Source organism: Diabrotica undecimpunctata, chromosome 1, assembly GCF_040954645.1.
Source record: "Diabrotica undecimpunctata isolate CICGRU chromosome 1, icDiaUnde3, whole genome shotgun sequence".
Taxonomy (NCBI): domain Eukaryota; kingdom Metazoa; phylum Arthropoda; class Insecta; order Coleoptera; family Chrysomelidae; genus Diabrotica; species Diabrotica undecimpunctata.
Genome location: NC_092803.1, coordinates 1,922,277 through 1,939,467, shown reverse-complemented (window position 1 = coordinate 1,939,467; position 17,191 = coordinate 1,922,277). Strand labels below are relative to the sequence as shown.

Here is a 17,191-nt window from a genome sequence, read left to right as displayed (position 1 = left end):
ATGCGCAAAACAGGGAGCATGACTGTGTCTTTAGCCGCTCCTGTGGTAGTGTGCATAGTGCGCTATTAGCTGTCAAATTTTGGTATACTATATGGTTTAGACATAGAATAATCAATAATCGAACTGAACTGTGTTCGGTTGTTCTCTGGTTTACTGTGGTTGAACTGAACCATTTTTATAACCTAGTAAATTTATATTTTCGGAGTTTATTTGCTAGCTATGGAATTTAACAATGAAATTAAGGAAGAGTCTGTTGAATATGACCAAACACATACAGAAAGCAAGCTTTCCACATCAATAGATCTTGGCTGCATGAAGAATGAACCAGATTTTAACGCAGGTAATACAATTGGTTAATTAAAAAATGCGATATACTTAATTCATATTTTATTAGCTCTAACAGTAAAAGCTGGTATTAAGGAAGAGTTTGCTGAAGGTGATCTAAAATATATAGAGAGCCAATTATCCACCTCTCTTGATCTGGACTGCTTGAAGAATGAGTCAGATGAATATATCTCAGGTAAGATAAATGATAAAAATATGCAAATTAAACATATTTTTATAGCTTTGATTTTATTAACATTAAATATTGATAACACCTATTTTTAATTAATAGTCAATAACTTTTTTACTTTGGTTTATCCATGCATTTGTGGAGACAGGAAATCAACCAACACCAACAGATATTTAAATTCATTCAAACCACACCATAAACATTTGTTTAAGACAACTTAGAATTCTTGTAATTATTAATTTAACAGATTCTTCTCCTTCACCAATTTCTTGCATTTGTATTCCAGATCAGACTGAGTAGTATTTAAATTATTTCAAGTTATATTAGACTCCTCTTGGAAAATTGATACCAGTTCTCTTAACTTTTCTATTTCAAATGAGCAACTTTAGATTCCAGAGTATCTTTGCCCTTTCTCTGGTCAGTTGTGTGAAATTCATTTCTTTGATACCTATATCTACTAGTATTTTTAGTAGGACTATGTGATGGGTTTCTGGATGTTGATTTAGGTGAGCTTTTGACCTCATTTTTCGATTCTACTTTTCTTGCCTGAGATGGGCTTCTGCAATTGTTTTGCAAATGTCTCATTCTTCTGCAATTGAAACATCTGTTTTAATTTTTTTGTTGAAGATTTTACAGTATGCTTAAATTTGGGATAAAATAGGTTGTTGGTTATCTGCGTTAATGACTTTCTCATTTTATTTATTTATTTATTTATTCAGACACCTTACAAACACTATAGACTAATAATAATTAAGTACATGTAAAGTGTTTAAGACAAAAAAAAATACAATACACGAATGAAAGAAACAAGCATTAATAATACAATAAGAAAAAAATACAATAAACCCCTTAAACCTAGTGCTGATGAGCAAGCAATGTCTAAATTTCACAGCTTTTAACATTAAAAATATATCCACATGAGTCAGTCTATTAAATGTAAATGTAAAATATAATATGTACAAAATTGATGTGCTCCATAAATGTGTGTTGTTTTATGGTCCATAAATGTGTGTTGTTTTATGGTTTAAACTGGTCAAAAATTTCTAATTTTTTGGCAAGTTAAAATTGAAATTGTGTATAAGTAAATTTCTAGAAACTTTTAAGTGTCACTAGCTGTTTAATTGAATAACTTTGATGTTGAATCCTTTCTTTACTACAAAAAGTTGATAAATAAAATTAAATAGTGACAATAAAAACTGATAAGTGCTGATAAGGCTATGTGGTTCCGAGATTGTGATTATAGTCCAGGAAGTTTTCTATATTTGTTCTATATTTTAATAAATAAAATGGATACATGCACCGAGTGTAAAAACCAACTTGACTTAAATCAAGTTTTTGCTTGTGATGGATGCAGAACTGTGCTTTGTATGGAATGTGGTAATCTAACAGCATCTGAAGTTAAATGCATGCAGTTGAAAACGAAACGTAAACTAAAGTTTTTCTGTGAACAGTGTGAAGTGGGATTTCAGAAGGTACCAGCTCTGTTAAAAGAGGTGAGTGAGCTTAAGGAAAGTATAAATAAAATTCTACATAAGGAAAATGTCGCATCTGTTGCACCAGATATGGAGGATATTATTTCCGAAATGCTGGAGAGGCAGAATAGGGCTTCCAATATAATTATATTTAATGTTAATGAATCTGTTAAAAATAATCAATCGGATCGTAATGCAGAGGACAAACAAGCGGTACTAAATATTTTGACTGATTTTAATATTAACAAAAATAATATTAAACTATTTAGATTGGGAAAATTTGCTAACGGAACAAGACCCATTAAAGTAGTATTGAATACAGCTGAAGATGCTAAAACTGTTGTCAAAAATAAAAGATTAATTAAAGTGCCCGATGTCAGAATTTCCCTTGATCAAACAAAAGCCCAGCAAGAGTATTTCAAGAAAATCAAATTACAATTAGATGATATGGTTAAGAAAGGTGATAATTCTAAAACAATCAAATTCATTAATAATAAGCCTACAATAGTGAAAAAAGACGTAATGTTATCTCAAAAAAACTAGTAAGTAGCCCTAGTATATTATTTAATATTGATGTTTTTATATTTAAATGCACAGAGCTTGTTAAACAAAATGGATCAAATCAAGTTAAGTCTGCTGTGTTATTGTCCTAAAATATTAGTGGTTAGCGAAGCTCGAGTTACAAGTGAAATTGAAGATTCTGAAATTGCTTTGTGTGGGTATAAGGTGATATGCTGCAATTCATCTAAACGATCTACGGGGGGTGTTGTACTATATGTTCAGGATAACCTTAAGTGTACTGCCGCTAAAACTTTTGTTAAAGAAGATAATTTTTGGTGTAAATTTATTAAAGTAGATATTGGTTCTTACAAGATTGTTTTGGGTGGCATGTATCATTCACCTTCTAGTTCTGATGCAGTATTTTTAGATAACTTAGAGCATATTTTTGATGAATTATTTAAAAGTAATGTCAATTGTATTTTAATTGGTGATTTTAATTTGGATTTTTTAAGTACTAGCTTCTACACTCAGAAAATTAAAGCAATGTTTTTACAATGTGGCATTAAGCAGTTAGTAACAGAACCTACTAGAATTACGAATTTTAGTGAAACCTTAATTGATTATGTTCTTGTTAATAATGATCTGGTTACTTGTTTTGTTCATTCAACTCCCAAGTTGAGTGATCATTCAATAATATCGGTCAGTTTTAGTAATAGCTTTCAAAATTTTAATGTATCTAGTAAACGTTACAAATGTCTGAACGAGGAAAAAATATATCAAATCCAAATGAATTTACTTTCTTGTGATTGGGATTTAGATTGTACTGATGTCAATACTATTTACAATGAAATTTTATCAAACAGTCAGTCTGTCATAAATAAAATAGCACCTATTCAAATATGTCAGATCAAAAGTAACATACCATGGTTTGATAACGAAGTTAATAGTAAAATTAAAATTAGGGACAAATTATACAAAGCTTTTAAAACTGCTAACATAAATGATAGAAATGCCAAATGGGAGGATTTTAAAAGAGCAAGAAATGTAGTAGTTAATATGTTAAAAGCAAAAAAAGAACAATATTATATTGATAAAATCGATAGGTATAAAAATAACTCTAGACTTATGTGGAAAACGCTAAAAACACTAATTAACAATAATTGTCAAAAATTCCCTTATCGCATTGAATTTAAGGTCCAGAATCAGTTATGCATTCTGAGTGACAAAGTTGAAATGGTGCGTCAGTTTGGTGAGTATTTCGTCTCTAGTATTCAGCAAATTGTTGAAACTATCGACTCTGAAGAACTATGGAGTTATGATAATCAGAATTTGTATCCTAGTATACATGAATTTCGGTTACTGTCACTGAGCGACTTGGCAGTCATGGTTAAATCGTTAGATAATAGAAGTAACATTAATGAAATACTAAACTCCAAAATATTAAAAGAGTTTTTTGTAACTTGTGGTCACGTTATCTTAAATTTTATAAATACTTCTCTTAGATCATCAAAAAATCAGTACAGTTGTTCCAATACCAAAAGTTAATAATACTATTAAGGAGGATGAATTTAGACCTATAAATATACTTCCGCCCATTGAGAAATTATTAGAATTGGTAGTATATGATCAAGTCATGGATCACATTGATAAAAATGAAATCTTAATGAATACTCAGTCAGGTTTTCGTAAAAAGTATTCATGTGAAACTGCACTGCAACTTTCACTTTGTAAATTCAGGTCTGAATTAGACAATAATAATTATGTAGTAGTAGTATTCCTTGATTTAAAAAGAGCGTTTGAAACTATTGATCGTTATATACTTCTCACTAAATTAGAAGGCTATGGTATTGGAGGAAATGTTCTTGAATGGTTTAAAGATTACTTATTGAATAGAAAGCAACAAGTGAGGATTGATGATATTACTTCTTCTGCAATTAGTGTTAATATTGGGGTACCTCAAGGTAGTGTCTTAGGACCCCTTTTATTTATATTGTATTTAAATGATATAAACTTGTTTGTTAAATGTGATTTCTTTAATTTGTATGCAGATGACACCCTACTTGCATGTTTTGATTCAAACCTAGAAAATGCTGTATCTAAAATGAACTTGCAGTCTGTTAATAAATATTTAAAGATCAACAAACTAAAGTTAAATGTGTTAAAGACAAAGGCTATGATAATAACAATGAAATACAAATACTCAAATATTGATATTAATACTATTAATCTTCAAATTGACAATGACAAAATAGAAATCATTACAACAATTAAGTACCTTGGTTTTAAATTGGATAATTTATTGTCTTTTATTGACCATTTTAATTACCTATTAAAAAAGATTTCTAAAAAATTATACTTTTTTTCAAGAATATCTAAGAATTTGTCAACTTTAACTAAAATTACAGTTTTTAATGCGATTATTCAACCTCACTTCGATTTTTGCTCGTCAGTTATTTTTCTCTTCAATTTAAATCAATCGGCCCAGTTGCAAAAATTACAAAATCGTGGAATGAGAATCATTATTGGTGGAAACAGATATACACCTATACTTTTGTGAGTTTATTACACGGAATTGTGATATTCACAATTACCCTACTCGAGGTAAGTGCAATTTACACATTGTGAAAACAAAAAGGACGGCTTCAAGAAACTCTTTGTTGTTTAAGGGTTTTGATCTTTTTAATAAGCTTCCTCAAAGAGTTAAAAGTTGTTCATCTATACAAATGTTTAAAAGCAAATTAATGGACCATATTAAAAGCACCAATAGTTAGGTAGTTGTTTTGTTGTCATGTTTTATGTTATATATTATTGTTTTATATTTTTTAATAAGTGTAGATACTATATTTTAAGTGTAATTTTTATTTTTAACATATTATAATGTTATAAATTGATTAATTTTGTATGTATTAGGGCTTTCCCTATTTTTGAATCAATAAACTTCTTCTATTAAATACTTCATTACAAATGTTGCATTTCAACATCCTGTAGTCAATGTATGAATGCCTGTATACCAATTTCTTCTTCTTCTTCTTTCTTTTATATAGACATGACTCTGTTTTTCAATGTGCCTCCAGTAAGTTGTGGTTCCATTGTTTCCGTGGTCTTCCTATTGGGGAACTGTAAGTGTTTTCATCTATGCTGTTTATAACATCCTTTTTGTCCTTTCTGTATCAGGTCTTGTTTCTGCCGCATATGTCATTATTGGTTTGATGACTGTTTTGTAAATTCTGCCTTTCGTTTCTTTCCCGATATTTTTATTTCTCCATATTGTTTCATTTAAGCAAGCTGCTGCTCTGTTTGCGCTATTCACTTGATCTTCCACTTCTGTTTCGAGCTTTCTGTAGCTAGATAAGCTAGATAATGTGATGCCTAGATATTTAAACTCCATCACTTGTTCTATTATCTGACCTTCCAGTGACCTTGAGTGGCTGTGGAATAGGTAATCATCATTTTGATGTGTAAAACTAAATTATGTGATTAGGTTTGTGATATTTATACTTATATTTTTTTGTTTGATTGTATACATTTTAAACATTGTTAATCTTATTGGGCAGCAGCCCGTTGAAAATAAATAAATTCAATTTGTCTCAGGCTGTATTCTAGTGGCTCAGTATATCTGTTGTTGTCTTTACAAGTAAGAGGACCAAAAGGAATAACAAAAATACACATAAATATCAAATGTAAAATACATCAATATACTTTATCCATACAAAATTTATATACCTGCTATATAAAAATGAATAAAATTTTCTAACAGATCCAAATTATGACATCTAAATTGTAAAAATCCAAACATACAGATCAGATGTTCCTAACGTGTTCTTTAATTCTAGGAATAAAATAAGAAAAACTGTTTCTATTCACCAAACTGATATCTTTTCAAAACACCTCTATCTCCTTATGAATGTCTTTTGAAAATTATCCAACTGGCCAAAACCCCAAAATTTATTTTTCTTTAAAATCTCTGATAAATGGTATAATGTCAGCTAAGGGCGTTACAATATTTTCTAAGCTCCGGATTTCTCTCCATGAAAAGATGGAGAAACTACTAATGTATTTTTTGTTACTTATAAATAAATGTTTCTTCTTTTAAATACATTTTTCTTAGTTTTCTGTTTTGCGAGACATGCCATTACATTTTACTTTTATTATTCACTCGCATTATCCTTTTCTATATATATATTAAACTTAGAGCTAAGATTAATATTATTATAAAAATTAATATTAAACTCACCAGTCTTCCGGGTTGAACCGCGTCGATATCCATTTTGCCGAGCTTTCGACATCCTCTCTGATGTCTTCTTCAGGGCTTCCGAGGTCTCAGTCTCCCGAGCCCCCAGACACTACTACACTCACTAGTCACTTCTAGTTCACTCACTAGTTCACTACTACGACTGGGACCAGGGGACGGTTCATTTATACCGTCGATGGTGACGTGGCCTAGGTGGGGGTTAGGGTGGGGATTGGCGCGAGAGTTGGCGCGAACATTTCCGACAGTGGGATTTTGATTCGAAGATGGAGGGGGCGATATTTTGTTTATGAGAGGTCTCCATGTAGAAGGTAACCGTATGGCGTCATCTCTTTTATTAAGGCAATTTGGTCTTTTTTCTATTTCTATGGCTTCTCGGATAATTCTTGGTTTATAAAAGCGGATGGGGGCTATGGTTCTGGAGTTTTCGAAATCAATTTTGTGACCTGTATGAAGATGGTGTTGACCGAGAGCTGAAATTGAATCGGAATTGCGAACAGAAATGGAATGTTCATAAATCCTATTTTGAATTCTACGATTTGTTTGGCCTATATAGGATCGGGGACAGTCTGCACAAGGAATTTCATAAACTCCGTGCTGTTCGTTTGGAATATTGTCTTTGATTGATCGAACAAGAGATGAAAGTTTTTGTTGGGGGGTAAATATTGTTTTTATTCCTCTTGGTTTAAGAATTTTGTCGATTTTGTCAGTGACACCTTTGATGTAAGGAAGAAACGCTTTCGTATGATAAGGGTCTGAGTCTTTGGATTGAGATTGAGTGGGAGATTCAATCAGTGCATACAACTGCCCTACACAACCATTGGCCAAGTATTTGGCCAAAACTCTACAACCTTTCGCCGAAAATGCTTCATCCTTCGTCAAAAACTCTTTTCATTTCATCGAACTTCTTAAACAGTACCCTATATCACCGTCAGACATTCTAGTAAGTTTCGATATTGTCTCACTTTTTACAAACATTCCTATAGATGAAACTCTAAACATTCTGAAAACTAAGTACAGTATCCAACAAGACCACTTATCTCTCATTAAACATTGTATGTCCAACACCTATTTCATCTTCCAAAATCAATTCTACAGACAAATAAATGGTGCCCCAATGGGCTCCCCTCTATCTCCAGTGATTGCCAATATCTTTATGGAAGACTTCGAGACCCGAGCACTATCCACATCAATGCTCAAACCCACATGTTGGCTACGATATGTTGCCGATACATTCGTCATTTGGCCCCATGGCAGGGATGCTTTGGTGTCTTTCCAAACCCATCTGAATGGTATACATCCTAGTATCCAGTTCACGATGGAGGTAGAAACTGATTCATCCCTACCGTTTCTCGATGTTTTCATAAAGAAACACCAATCCCAAGGTTTTCATTACTCTGTCTATCGAAAACCCACACATACCAATCGTTACTTGCATGCCAACTCTCACCACCCACCTTCACAAATTAATTCAGTCATTAATACTCTTGTATCCAGATCAATACGCCTTTCCGATGATGCAAGCAGATCCGCTGAGCTTTCTTGTTTAAAACAAGCCCTCATCCAAAATGGCTACCGCGAAAATCACATCAATAGGAGCATCCACGGACATCAATCTCCCACTCAATCTCAATCCAAAGACTCAGACCCTTATCATACGAAAGCGTTTCTTCCTTACATCAAAGGTGTCACTGACAAAATCGACAAAATTCTTAAACCAAGAGGAATAAAAACAATATTTACCCCCCAACAAAAACTTTCATCTCTTGTTCGATCAATCAAAGACAATATTCCAAACGAACAGCACGGAGTTTATGAAATTCCTTGTGCAGACTGTCCCCGATCCTATATAGGCCAAACAAATCGTAAAATTCAAAATAGGATTTATGAACATTCCATTTCTGTTCGCAATTCCGATTCAATTTCAGCTCTCGGTCAACACCATCTTCATACAGGTCACAAAATTGATTTCGAAAACTCCAGAACCATAGCCCCCATCCGCTTTTATAAACCAAGAATTATCCGAGAAGCCATAGAAATAGAAAAAAGACCAAATTGCCTTAATAAAAGAGATGACGCCATACGGTTACCTTCTACATGGAGACCTCTCATAAACAAAATATCGCCCCTCCATCTTCGAATCAAAATCCCACTGTCGGAAATGTTCGCGCCAACTCTCGCGCCAATCCCCACCCTAACCCCCACCTAGGCCACGTCACCATCGACGGTATAAATGAACCGTCCCCTGGTCCCAGTCGTAGTAGTGAACTAGTGAGTGAACTAGAAGTGACTAGTGAGTGTAGTAGTGTCTGGGGGCTCGGGAGACTGAGACCTCGGAAGCCCTGAAGAAGACATCAGAGAGGATGTCGAAAGCTCGGCAAAATGGATATCGACGCGGTTCAACCCGGAAGACTGGTGAGTTTAATATTAATTTTTATAATAATATTAATCTTAGCTCTAAGTTTAATTGTACTAACCGCGGAAATCTTTCCGAACAATATATATATATATATATATATATATATATATATATATATATATATATATATATATATATATATATATATATATATATATATATATATATATATATATATATATATATATTGAGATGATTGGTGTTTAAAGAAAATAATTTATAAGTTATATACTGGAGAATTTTATAAAAATTATTTATATGAGGGTATTCGTAAGAAATTAGCATATAATAAGTGTGAAAAGTTTTGTTTTAATAATTATAATGTTGTAAATATATTTAAGTGAGCCATGTGCATGGGCAGCCAACTATACACTTAAATGACATTTTAAATAATTATTACGAATATAAAGTAGGGTTATATGTTGTTTAAAATGTGTATTTTATTAAATTAGAGTGTTTAAGTTACTGATTTAAGTTTATATTCTGATCTGAAAAGCCTAAATGTCGATAAAATTCTCGATAGAATAGTAAAGAATTCTCTAGAATACAGAATTTTATTGTTTACGGTAGAACGTTCTCGAATATGGTTATGTCTGTGAAATGGACATAACCAGAACATATACTTTTTCGAGAACAATCATATAGAACAATTCGAATATGATTTCTTGCCAGATGATTCTGGAACATGGAAAAAGATATAAATACCTGGTGATTTGGATTCAAAATGGCCAGTCAGTTAGTAAGAACGTTAGTTAGAAGATAGACACATTTAGTTAGTGAAGTCAATTGTTCAGTAAGTTCAAGATAGTCAGTCAGAAGGTCCAGATGTTCAATATAATAAGTTCAATGAAGATTAATAAACAGTATAAAGATAATATTATTGAAGATTAAAAATTATGTTATGTAAAAATGGTAATTGGATAATGGAAGAAAGTATTAATTGAAAATTAAAATTATATAATATATTTGGTGATTGGATGTTGGTATATTGAAAAGAAGAATAACTATAAATGCTGTTAAGAAGAAAAATATTTTAAATTGATGGAAGCTGATAATTGGAAAAAGTAATAATCACAAAAACAAGGATAACCGAAGCTGAGAACGAAGACATTAAGTGGTGATTAAAATCTTTATTTTGGAGAACATTTTCATTTAGGCATTCAGTGAAAGAAAGGTACAAAATTTTGTTAATATAATTTAGTTAGTGTCATAATTATTTCAATTTTAAAGATAGTTTGTTTAAATTTTACATTGTCTATATAATTTAATTAGTTTCATAAGAATTTCAATTTAAAGATAGTTTATTTTAAATTTTGCATTGGTTATGTTAGATATATATGTGTGCTTCATAATAGATATAATAAAGATAATTTAAAAAAGTGCTTACAAACTAATTCTTTGAGAACCGCGATAAAAACCCTATATATATATATATATATATATATATATATATATATATATATATATATATATATATATATATATATATTATTAAAAACACTCATTGCTCATCATTCACAAATAAAACATCATAACTATATATATATATATATATATATATATATATATATATATATATATATATATATATATATATTAAACTTAGAGCTAAGGTTAATATTATTATAAAAATTAATATTAAACTCACCAGTCTTCCGGGTTGAACCGCGTCGATATCCATTTTGCCGAGCTTTCGACATCCTCTCTGTTGTCTTCTTCAGGGCTTCCGAGGTCTCAGTCTCCCGAGCCCCCAGACACTACTACACTCACTAGTCACTTCTAGTTCACTCACTAGTTCACTACTACGACTGGGACCAGGGGACGGTTCATTTATACCGTCGATGGTGACGTGGCCTAGGTGGGGGTTAGGGTGGGGATTGGCGCGAGAGTTGGCGCGAACATTTCCGACAGTGGGATTTTGATTCGAAGATGGAGGGGGCGATATTTTGTTTATGAGAGGTCTCCATGTAGAAGGTAACCGTATGGCGTCATCTCTTTTATTAAGGCAATTTGGTCTTTTTTCTATTTCTATGGCTTCTCGGATAATTCTTGGTTTATAAAAGCGGATGGGGGCTATGATTCTGGAGTTTTCGAAATCAATTTTGTGACCTGTATGAAGATGGTGTTGACCGAGAGCTGAAATTGAATCGGAATTGCGAACAGAAATGGAATGTTCATAAATCCTATTTTGAATTCTACGATTTGTTTGGCCTATATAGGATCGGGGACAGTCTGCACAAGGAATTTCATAAACTCCGTGCTGTTCATTTGGAATATTGTCTTTGATTGATCGAACAAGAGATGAAAGTTTTTGTTGGGGGGTAAATATTGTTTTTATTCCTCTTGGTTTAAGAATTTTGTCGATTTTGTCAGTGACACCTTTGATGTAAGGAAGAAACGCTTTCGTATGATAAGGGTCTGAGTCTTTGGATTGAGATTGAGTGGGAGATTGATGTCTGTGGATGCTCCTATTGATGTGATTTTCGCGGTAGCCATTTTGGATGAGGGCTTGTTTTAAACAAGAAAGCTCAGCGGATCTACTTGCATTATCGGAAAGGCGTATTGATCTGGATACAAGAGTATTAATGACTGAATTAATTTGTGAAGGTGGGTGGTGAGAGTTGGCATGCAAGTAACGATTGGTATGTGTGGGTTTTCGATAGACAGAGTAATGAAAATCTTGGGATTGGTGTTTCTTTATGAAAACATCGAGAAACGGTAGGGATGAATCAGTTTCTACCTCCATCGTGAACTGGATACTAGGATGTATACCATTCAGATGGGTTTGGAAAGACACCAAAGCATCCCTGCCATGGGGCCAAATGACGAATGTATCGTCAACATATCGTAGCCAACATGTGGGTTTGAGCATTGATGTGGATAGTGCTCGGGTCTCGAAGTCTTCCATATGGAAGAGGTCTGCCTACTCCTCAGTGTTGGGTGACGACGTCGTATTTCTGTACCGTGCGTACAGCTGTCAACAAAATTAGTATAGCCAATGTATGATAATAGAACAGGCACATGAAAAAGAAGATATAGATTTTTCCCGTGCATTTGATAATGTACCTATACAAAAATTAATGCTGAAACTAGAACATTACATTCATATGCCGACGATTTGAAGTTATCCTAATCAGTTATCAGAGTGGAGCATGAAATGGCTATTTCAATAAATATGCATAAGTGTTTGATCGTTCCATATGGATATAATAATCCACATATAACATATTTTTGGGTTGGAGTTCCTCTGAAATCGGTACACAATTATTTTGGTGTTACAGTCAACCAAACAATAAGTTGGTCTTTTCAAAAAGCAAAAAAAAAACATTCTATAAAAAAAACTTTTTATAGAATGTTTCAAGACTTGTTTTTGAAACTCTACAAAAGTCATATCAGACCTCACTTGTAATTTGCAGTGTCAGTTTGGTCACCACATTTTGCAAAGGGACATTAATTTATTAGGAGTACAATGTACAGCTACTTAAGCTATCTTTTAATTATAGAAGATTAAACTATGAAACCCGACTAAGAAACTCATGTTGTCTCTATTAACTCATAGACGAGAAATAGGCGACGTCATATCTACTTATTTAATTCTTATGAGGATTTTTGGGAACATCAAACTTTTTTACGTGACGTAACCCCACTCCCTTAATGGGGAAAGGGCGTGTCAGGTACGCAGCACGTTCAACCTCACCTGGTTCTGTGGAATGAGAGTAGAGTGGTCCCATGAGATGCTCGTCTCGGATACTAGGAATGTAGACCGGTGACCGTAACGCCGAAGCGCCCTGCGTGCGTTTCTACAAACCCGACACCTCAAATGACGGCTCTCCACCTCTTCATTCCTTCTCAATAGTCGACTCTTACGACAGGCAGGGAAAATCGCCTCGGCCGTATTCTTATCTCCGCGAGCCGAACGGAGGGATGATGAAGTGGCAGCGGACGCGCAGTATTTGCTAGACGTGAGAACCTGGAGAAGATCGTGGCGGGACCGGCAAGGTTAGAGGCATATTTTGGAGGAGGCCAAGGCTCGATTTGTAGGCTGTAGCGCTATTGGAAATAGAGAAAAATAGTTTTTGACAACTGGAAAAGTATAACTACTGGAATAGTATAAACTAACTGAATATTGTACCTAATCTTGTGATAACGTTGTAAAATATGTGTAATTTTTTTTATAAAAACTGTTAAAACTATAAGAATATATTTTATGTGTTCTCTTCATTAGAATACATTCTGTAATTTTATGTATACTTTATAATTTGCTATTATTGTAAGAACTGTTTCTAAGAACTAATTGTCTTGGATATTATTTTTATTTTTACTTTGTTAGAAAATATATTTTATATAATATTATTTAGTTTAGTAACTCTGCTTTTGCTCGATATCATTGTATAATAATAATAATAATACTCATTAAATTACCTTTCAAAGGTATAATTGATTTTTAATACCTACGATTAATAGTTTTTGAAAAAAATATAGTTCAAATTTAAATTTGGTTGTTGTGCATGCAAGTTTAATTTGTGTTTATTGAAAGTATATCATTTCGTTAATAGCCGTCATTAATAACATTTCAATCGATCAAATTTATCGAAAATCATCTAATTTAAATTATGCCAAATTTAGCGAATTTTAGTCAATTTTTACTGGATTTTTAAAATTTTATGTTATATTGCATTACATTTTTCTTTAAATTAAAAAAATATATATTTTGTTTTTTATTTTAGGCTTACTCGAAGAAGAGAATACTTCAGAAACAATGAAAACAATATCGGTACGTTCATGTAATAAACAACAACGTGTAGGCCGACCTGTTAAAAAGAGAACATTTAAATGTGAAATTTGTTTTAAGCAGTTTTCTGCAAAACGTGCTTTGAAGAAACATTTGAGGTTGCACACTGGAGAAAATCATTACAATTGCGAAATTTGCTTTAAGCAGTTTTCTCAAGAAGCTAATCTGAAAATACATTCGAGGACACACACCGGAGAAAAACCTTACAAGTGCGAAATTTGTTTTAAACAGTTTACCTATACATTTTCTTTGAAAGAACATTTGAGAATGCACACTGGAGAAAAACCGCACAAGTGCGAAATTTGTATTAAACAGTTTCCTACATCAAGTAGATTAAAAAAACATTTGAGAGTACACACTGGAGAAAAGCCTTACAGGTGTGAAATTTGTTTTACGCAGTTTTCTCGAATAGATGTTTTGAAAGGCCACTTGAGAATTCACACTGGTCATTACCGGTGTGAAATTTGTTTTAAGCCATTTTCTGAAGCTGGCATTCTCAAACGTCATATGAGATTGCACACTGGGGAAAACCTATACAAGTGTGAAATTTGTTTTAAGCAGTTTACAGTAAAAGGTTATTTAAAAATACATATGAGAGTGCACACTGGAGAAAAACCTTACAAGTGCGAAATTTGTTTTAAGCAGTTTGCAATAAAAAGTTATTTAAAAACACATATGGCAGTGCACACTGGGGAAAAACCTTATAAGTGCGAAATTTGTCTTAAGCAGTTCGCAACAAATAGTTATTTTAAGACACATATGACAATGCACACTGGAGAAGAACCTTACAAGTGCGAAATTTGTTTCAAGCCGTTTGCAATAAAAAGTTATTTAAAAACACATATGGCAGTGCACACTGGGGAAAAACCTTATAAGTGCGAAATTTGTCTTAAGCAGTTCGCAACAAATAGTTATTTTAAGACACATATGACAATGCACACTGGAGAAGAACCTTACAAGTGCGAAATTTGTTTCAAGCAGTTTGCAATAAAAAGTTATTTAAAAACACATATGGCAGTGCACACTGGGGAAAAACCTCACAAGTGCGAAATTTGTTTCAAGCAGTTTGCAAAAAAAAGTTATTTAAAGACACATATGGCAGTGCACACTGGGGAAAAACCTTATAAGTGCGAAATTTGTTTCAAGCAGTTTGCAATAAAAAGTTATTTAAAGATACATATGACAATGCACACTGGAGAAAAACCTCACAAGTGCGAAATTTGTTTCAAGCAGTTTGCAATAAAAAGTTATTTAAAGACACATATGGCAGTGCACACTGTGGAAAAACCTTACAAGTGTGAAATTTGTTTTAAACAGTTTGCAGCAAAAAGTTGTTTAAAGAGACACATGACTGTCCACACTGTAGAAAAACCCTACAAGTGCTAAATTTGTTTTAAGCAGTTGGCAATAAAAAATGGTTTAAAATACATATGAGAAGGCACACTGCAGAAAAACCTCACAAGTGCGAAATTTTTTTTTAAGCAGTTTGCAATAAAAAGTTGTTTAAAGACACATATGGCAGTGCAGACTGGAAAACACACTCAAGTGCAAAATTTGTTTTAAACAATTCCTTTTGAAAGATCTTTTGAAAAAACATTTAATAACACACACTGGAGAAAAACCTTACAAGTGCGAAATTTGTTGTAAGCCGTTTACTTCTAAAGCCACTTTGGATAAACATATACAAATTCACACTGGAGATAAACCTTAACAGCGTGAAGTTTGTTTTACAATATTCTTTCAAACAGGTTACTTGAAACAATACATACTGTAGAAAAATCTTAAAAGTGTCATGCAAATCACTTTAAAAACTGGGATTCATTTTGTTCTTGATGATTATATTTTTTCGTAATGAAAGAATGTCATCCAGTTTTATTCTCTATTTTCAGAATTCTTAGATGAAAAATTGTATTTGAAAAATAATAAATGTATCAAAGTAATAAACGTGTTTCATTATATTCCCCAAAACTTGCATACAAAACCTGTCAACTATTAAATAACCGTGGAAACAAACAGTTTTTAGTAATAATACTGCATATTAGTATGTACAGTAATTATTATCATTGTCTTTATCCTAATACGGGGTCGCTTTCCTAATTACATTTCTCCCTAAGTTTTTATTTCGGAGCATGCCAATATCAATTTCTTTTATCGGCATGTCCTGTCTTAAGTATCTCCCTCAGGAACTGGCAAATCAGCATTTCGTATTGGGGGATTAACGTTGAACATGCCCTAACCATCTTAACATATGCTCTCTCATTTTGGTCTCAATCAGTTCCTCTTTTAAGTCGACTTTACATTACATCATTTGTCATACGGCTCGTCACAGGAGAAAAGGACGGTATATATTCCGCATGATAAAATCATATGATTTTCGGTAATAATACCGGTAACACCAACATATTTAAATATTGCGCCTTATTCTTTATCAATTTAACCGACGTTAATTCAAACATCGCTTCATATTTTCCCCACTATTGATCCAAACGAGTGGTGTCATACAGGTATATAATCGTTTTCATCTTTCTTGGCGTGTGCGTGTAAAAACACTTGCAATAAGTTGTTTCATCTGTCTGTCCTTGTCTAAGCTCGATTCGTTTACCTCCTCCAGTGGCGGAGCAAAATGTAGCATGTCAAACGAAATAATAGTTATAAAAGAAAATTATAAATTATTTTTCATTAAATTTCTAATAACGGAATATACGTATAAATTGCGAAGAAGTATTTTTCTAGCTTGCAGTACAATAGGACAGGATATAACGAAAAGTACATTTTAATTTTAACCCACTTTAATTAAAAAATGATACAGATTTTTTAAGTTTTAAGCACTGTAGCGAATTCTGAACTCTTACAACGTACTGACCTTGATTAATTAGCTAATCAGTCAGCGTCTTCACTGGAACTGTCTTCATCATTGGAATCTTCCGCCAAATCGATGATAATCCTACTTTCATTTTCATCATATGTCACCTATGTATATTTGCCCAGTCGTCCTGAATTAATTTTTCAGTATGGTTAACACAACTCGCCCACACTGCAGGTGTTGCCTCAGCTAATGCATCGCCCCAAACTTTTTTCACTGTTTAATCTCCACGTCCATGTTCTCCAATATGACGATCATAGTATTATTTAGAAATGCCCCAGACCAACTTAATCGGATTATATTGACAGTGATATGGAGGCAATCTCAAAACCTGATGCCCATGTTCTTGGAGTAGCTCGTCTATAACGTACCTGGTATTTT

At 32.8% G+C, this 17,191-nt stretch overlaps 1 protein-coding gene across 2 annotated transcripts; it reads left to right on the top strand.

The window, feature by feature from the left end:
* Positions 1-83: 83 nt before the first annotated feature.
* On the top strand, positions 84-15,878 carry LOC140437441 (uncharacterized). Of its 2 annotated transcripts, none has more exons than XM_072526978.1 (3): positions 84-340; positions 395-520; positions 13,883-15,878. In XM_072526978.1, exons 1-3 carry the CDS (start codon positions 220-222, stop codon positions 15,331-15,333), a joined length of 1,698 nt encoding a protein of 565 aa, XP_072383079.1. In that variant the 5' UTR covers positions 84-219; the 3' UTR covers positions 15,334-15,878. The 2 variants fall into 2 exon arrangements, with proteins under 2 accessions (XP_072383079.1, XP_072383087.1); XM_072526986.1 differs by having other exon boundaries at positions 88-340; positions 404-520.
* Positions 15,879-17,191: the final 1,313 nt, after the last annotated feature.

Excerpts from the sequence above, each read along its gene's own strand:
- LOC140437441 (XM_072526978.1), top strand. The coding sequence starts at position 220 with ATGGAATTTAACAATGAAATTAAGGAAGAGTCTGTTGAATATGACCAA. Across the intron at positions 341-394 it reads TGAACCAGATTTTAACGCAG|CTCTAACAGTAAAAGCTGGT; the intron begins GTAATACAATTG and ends ATATTTTATTAG. Across the intron at positions 521-13,882 it reads GTCAGATGAATATATCTCAG|GCTTACTCGAAGAAGAGAAT; the intron begins GTAAGATAAATG and ends TTTTTATTTTAG.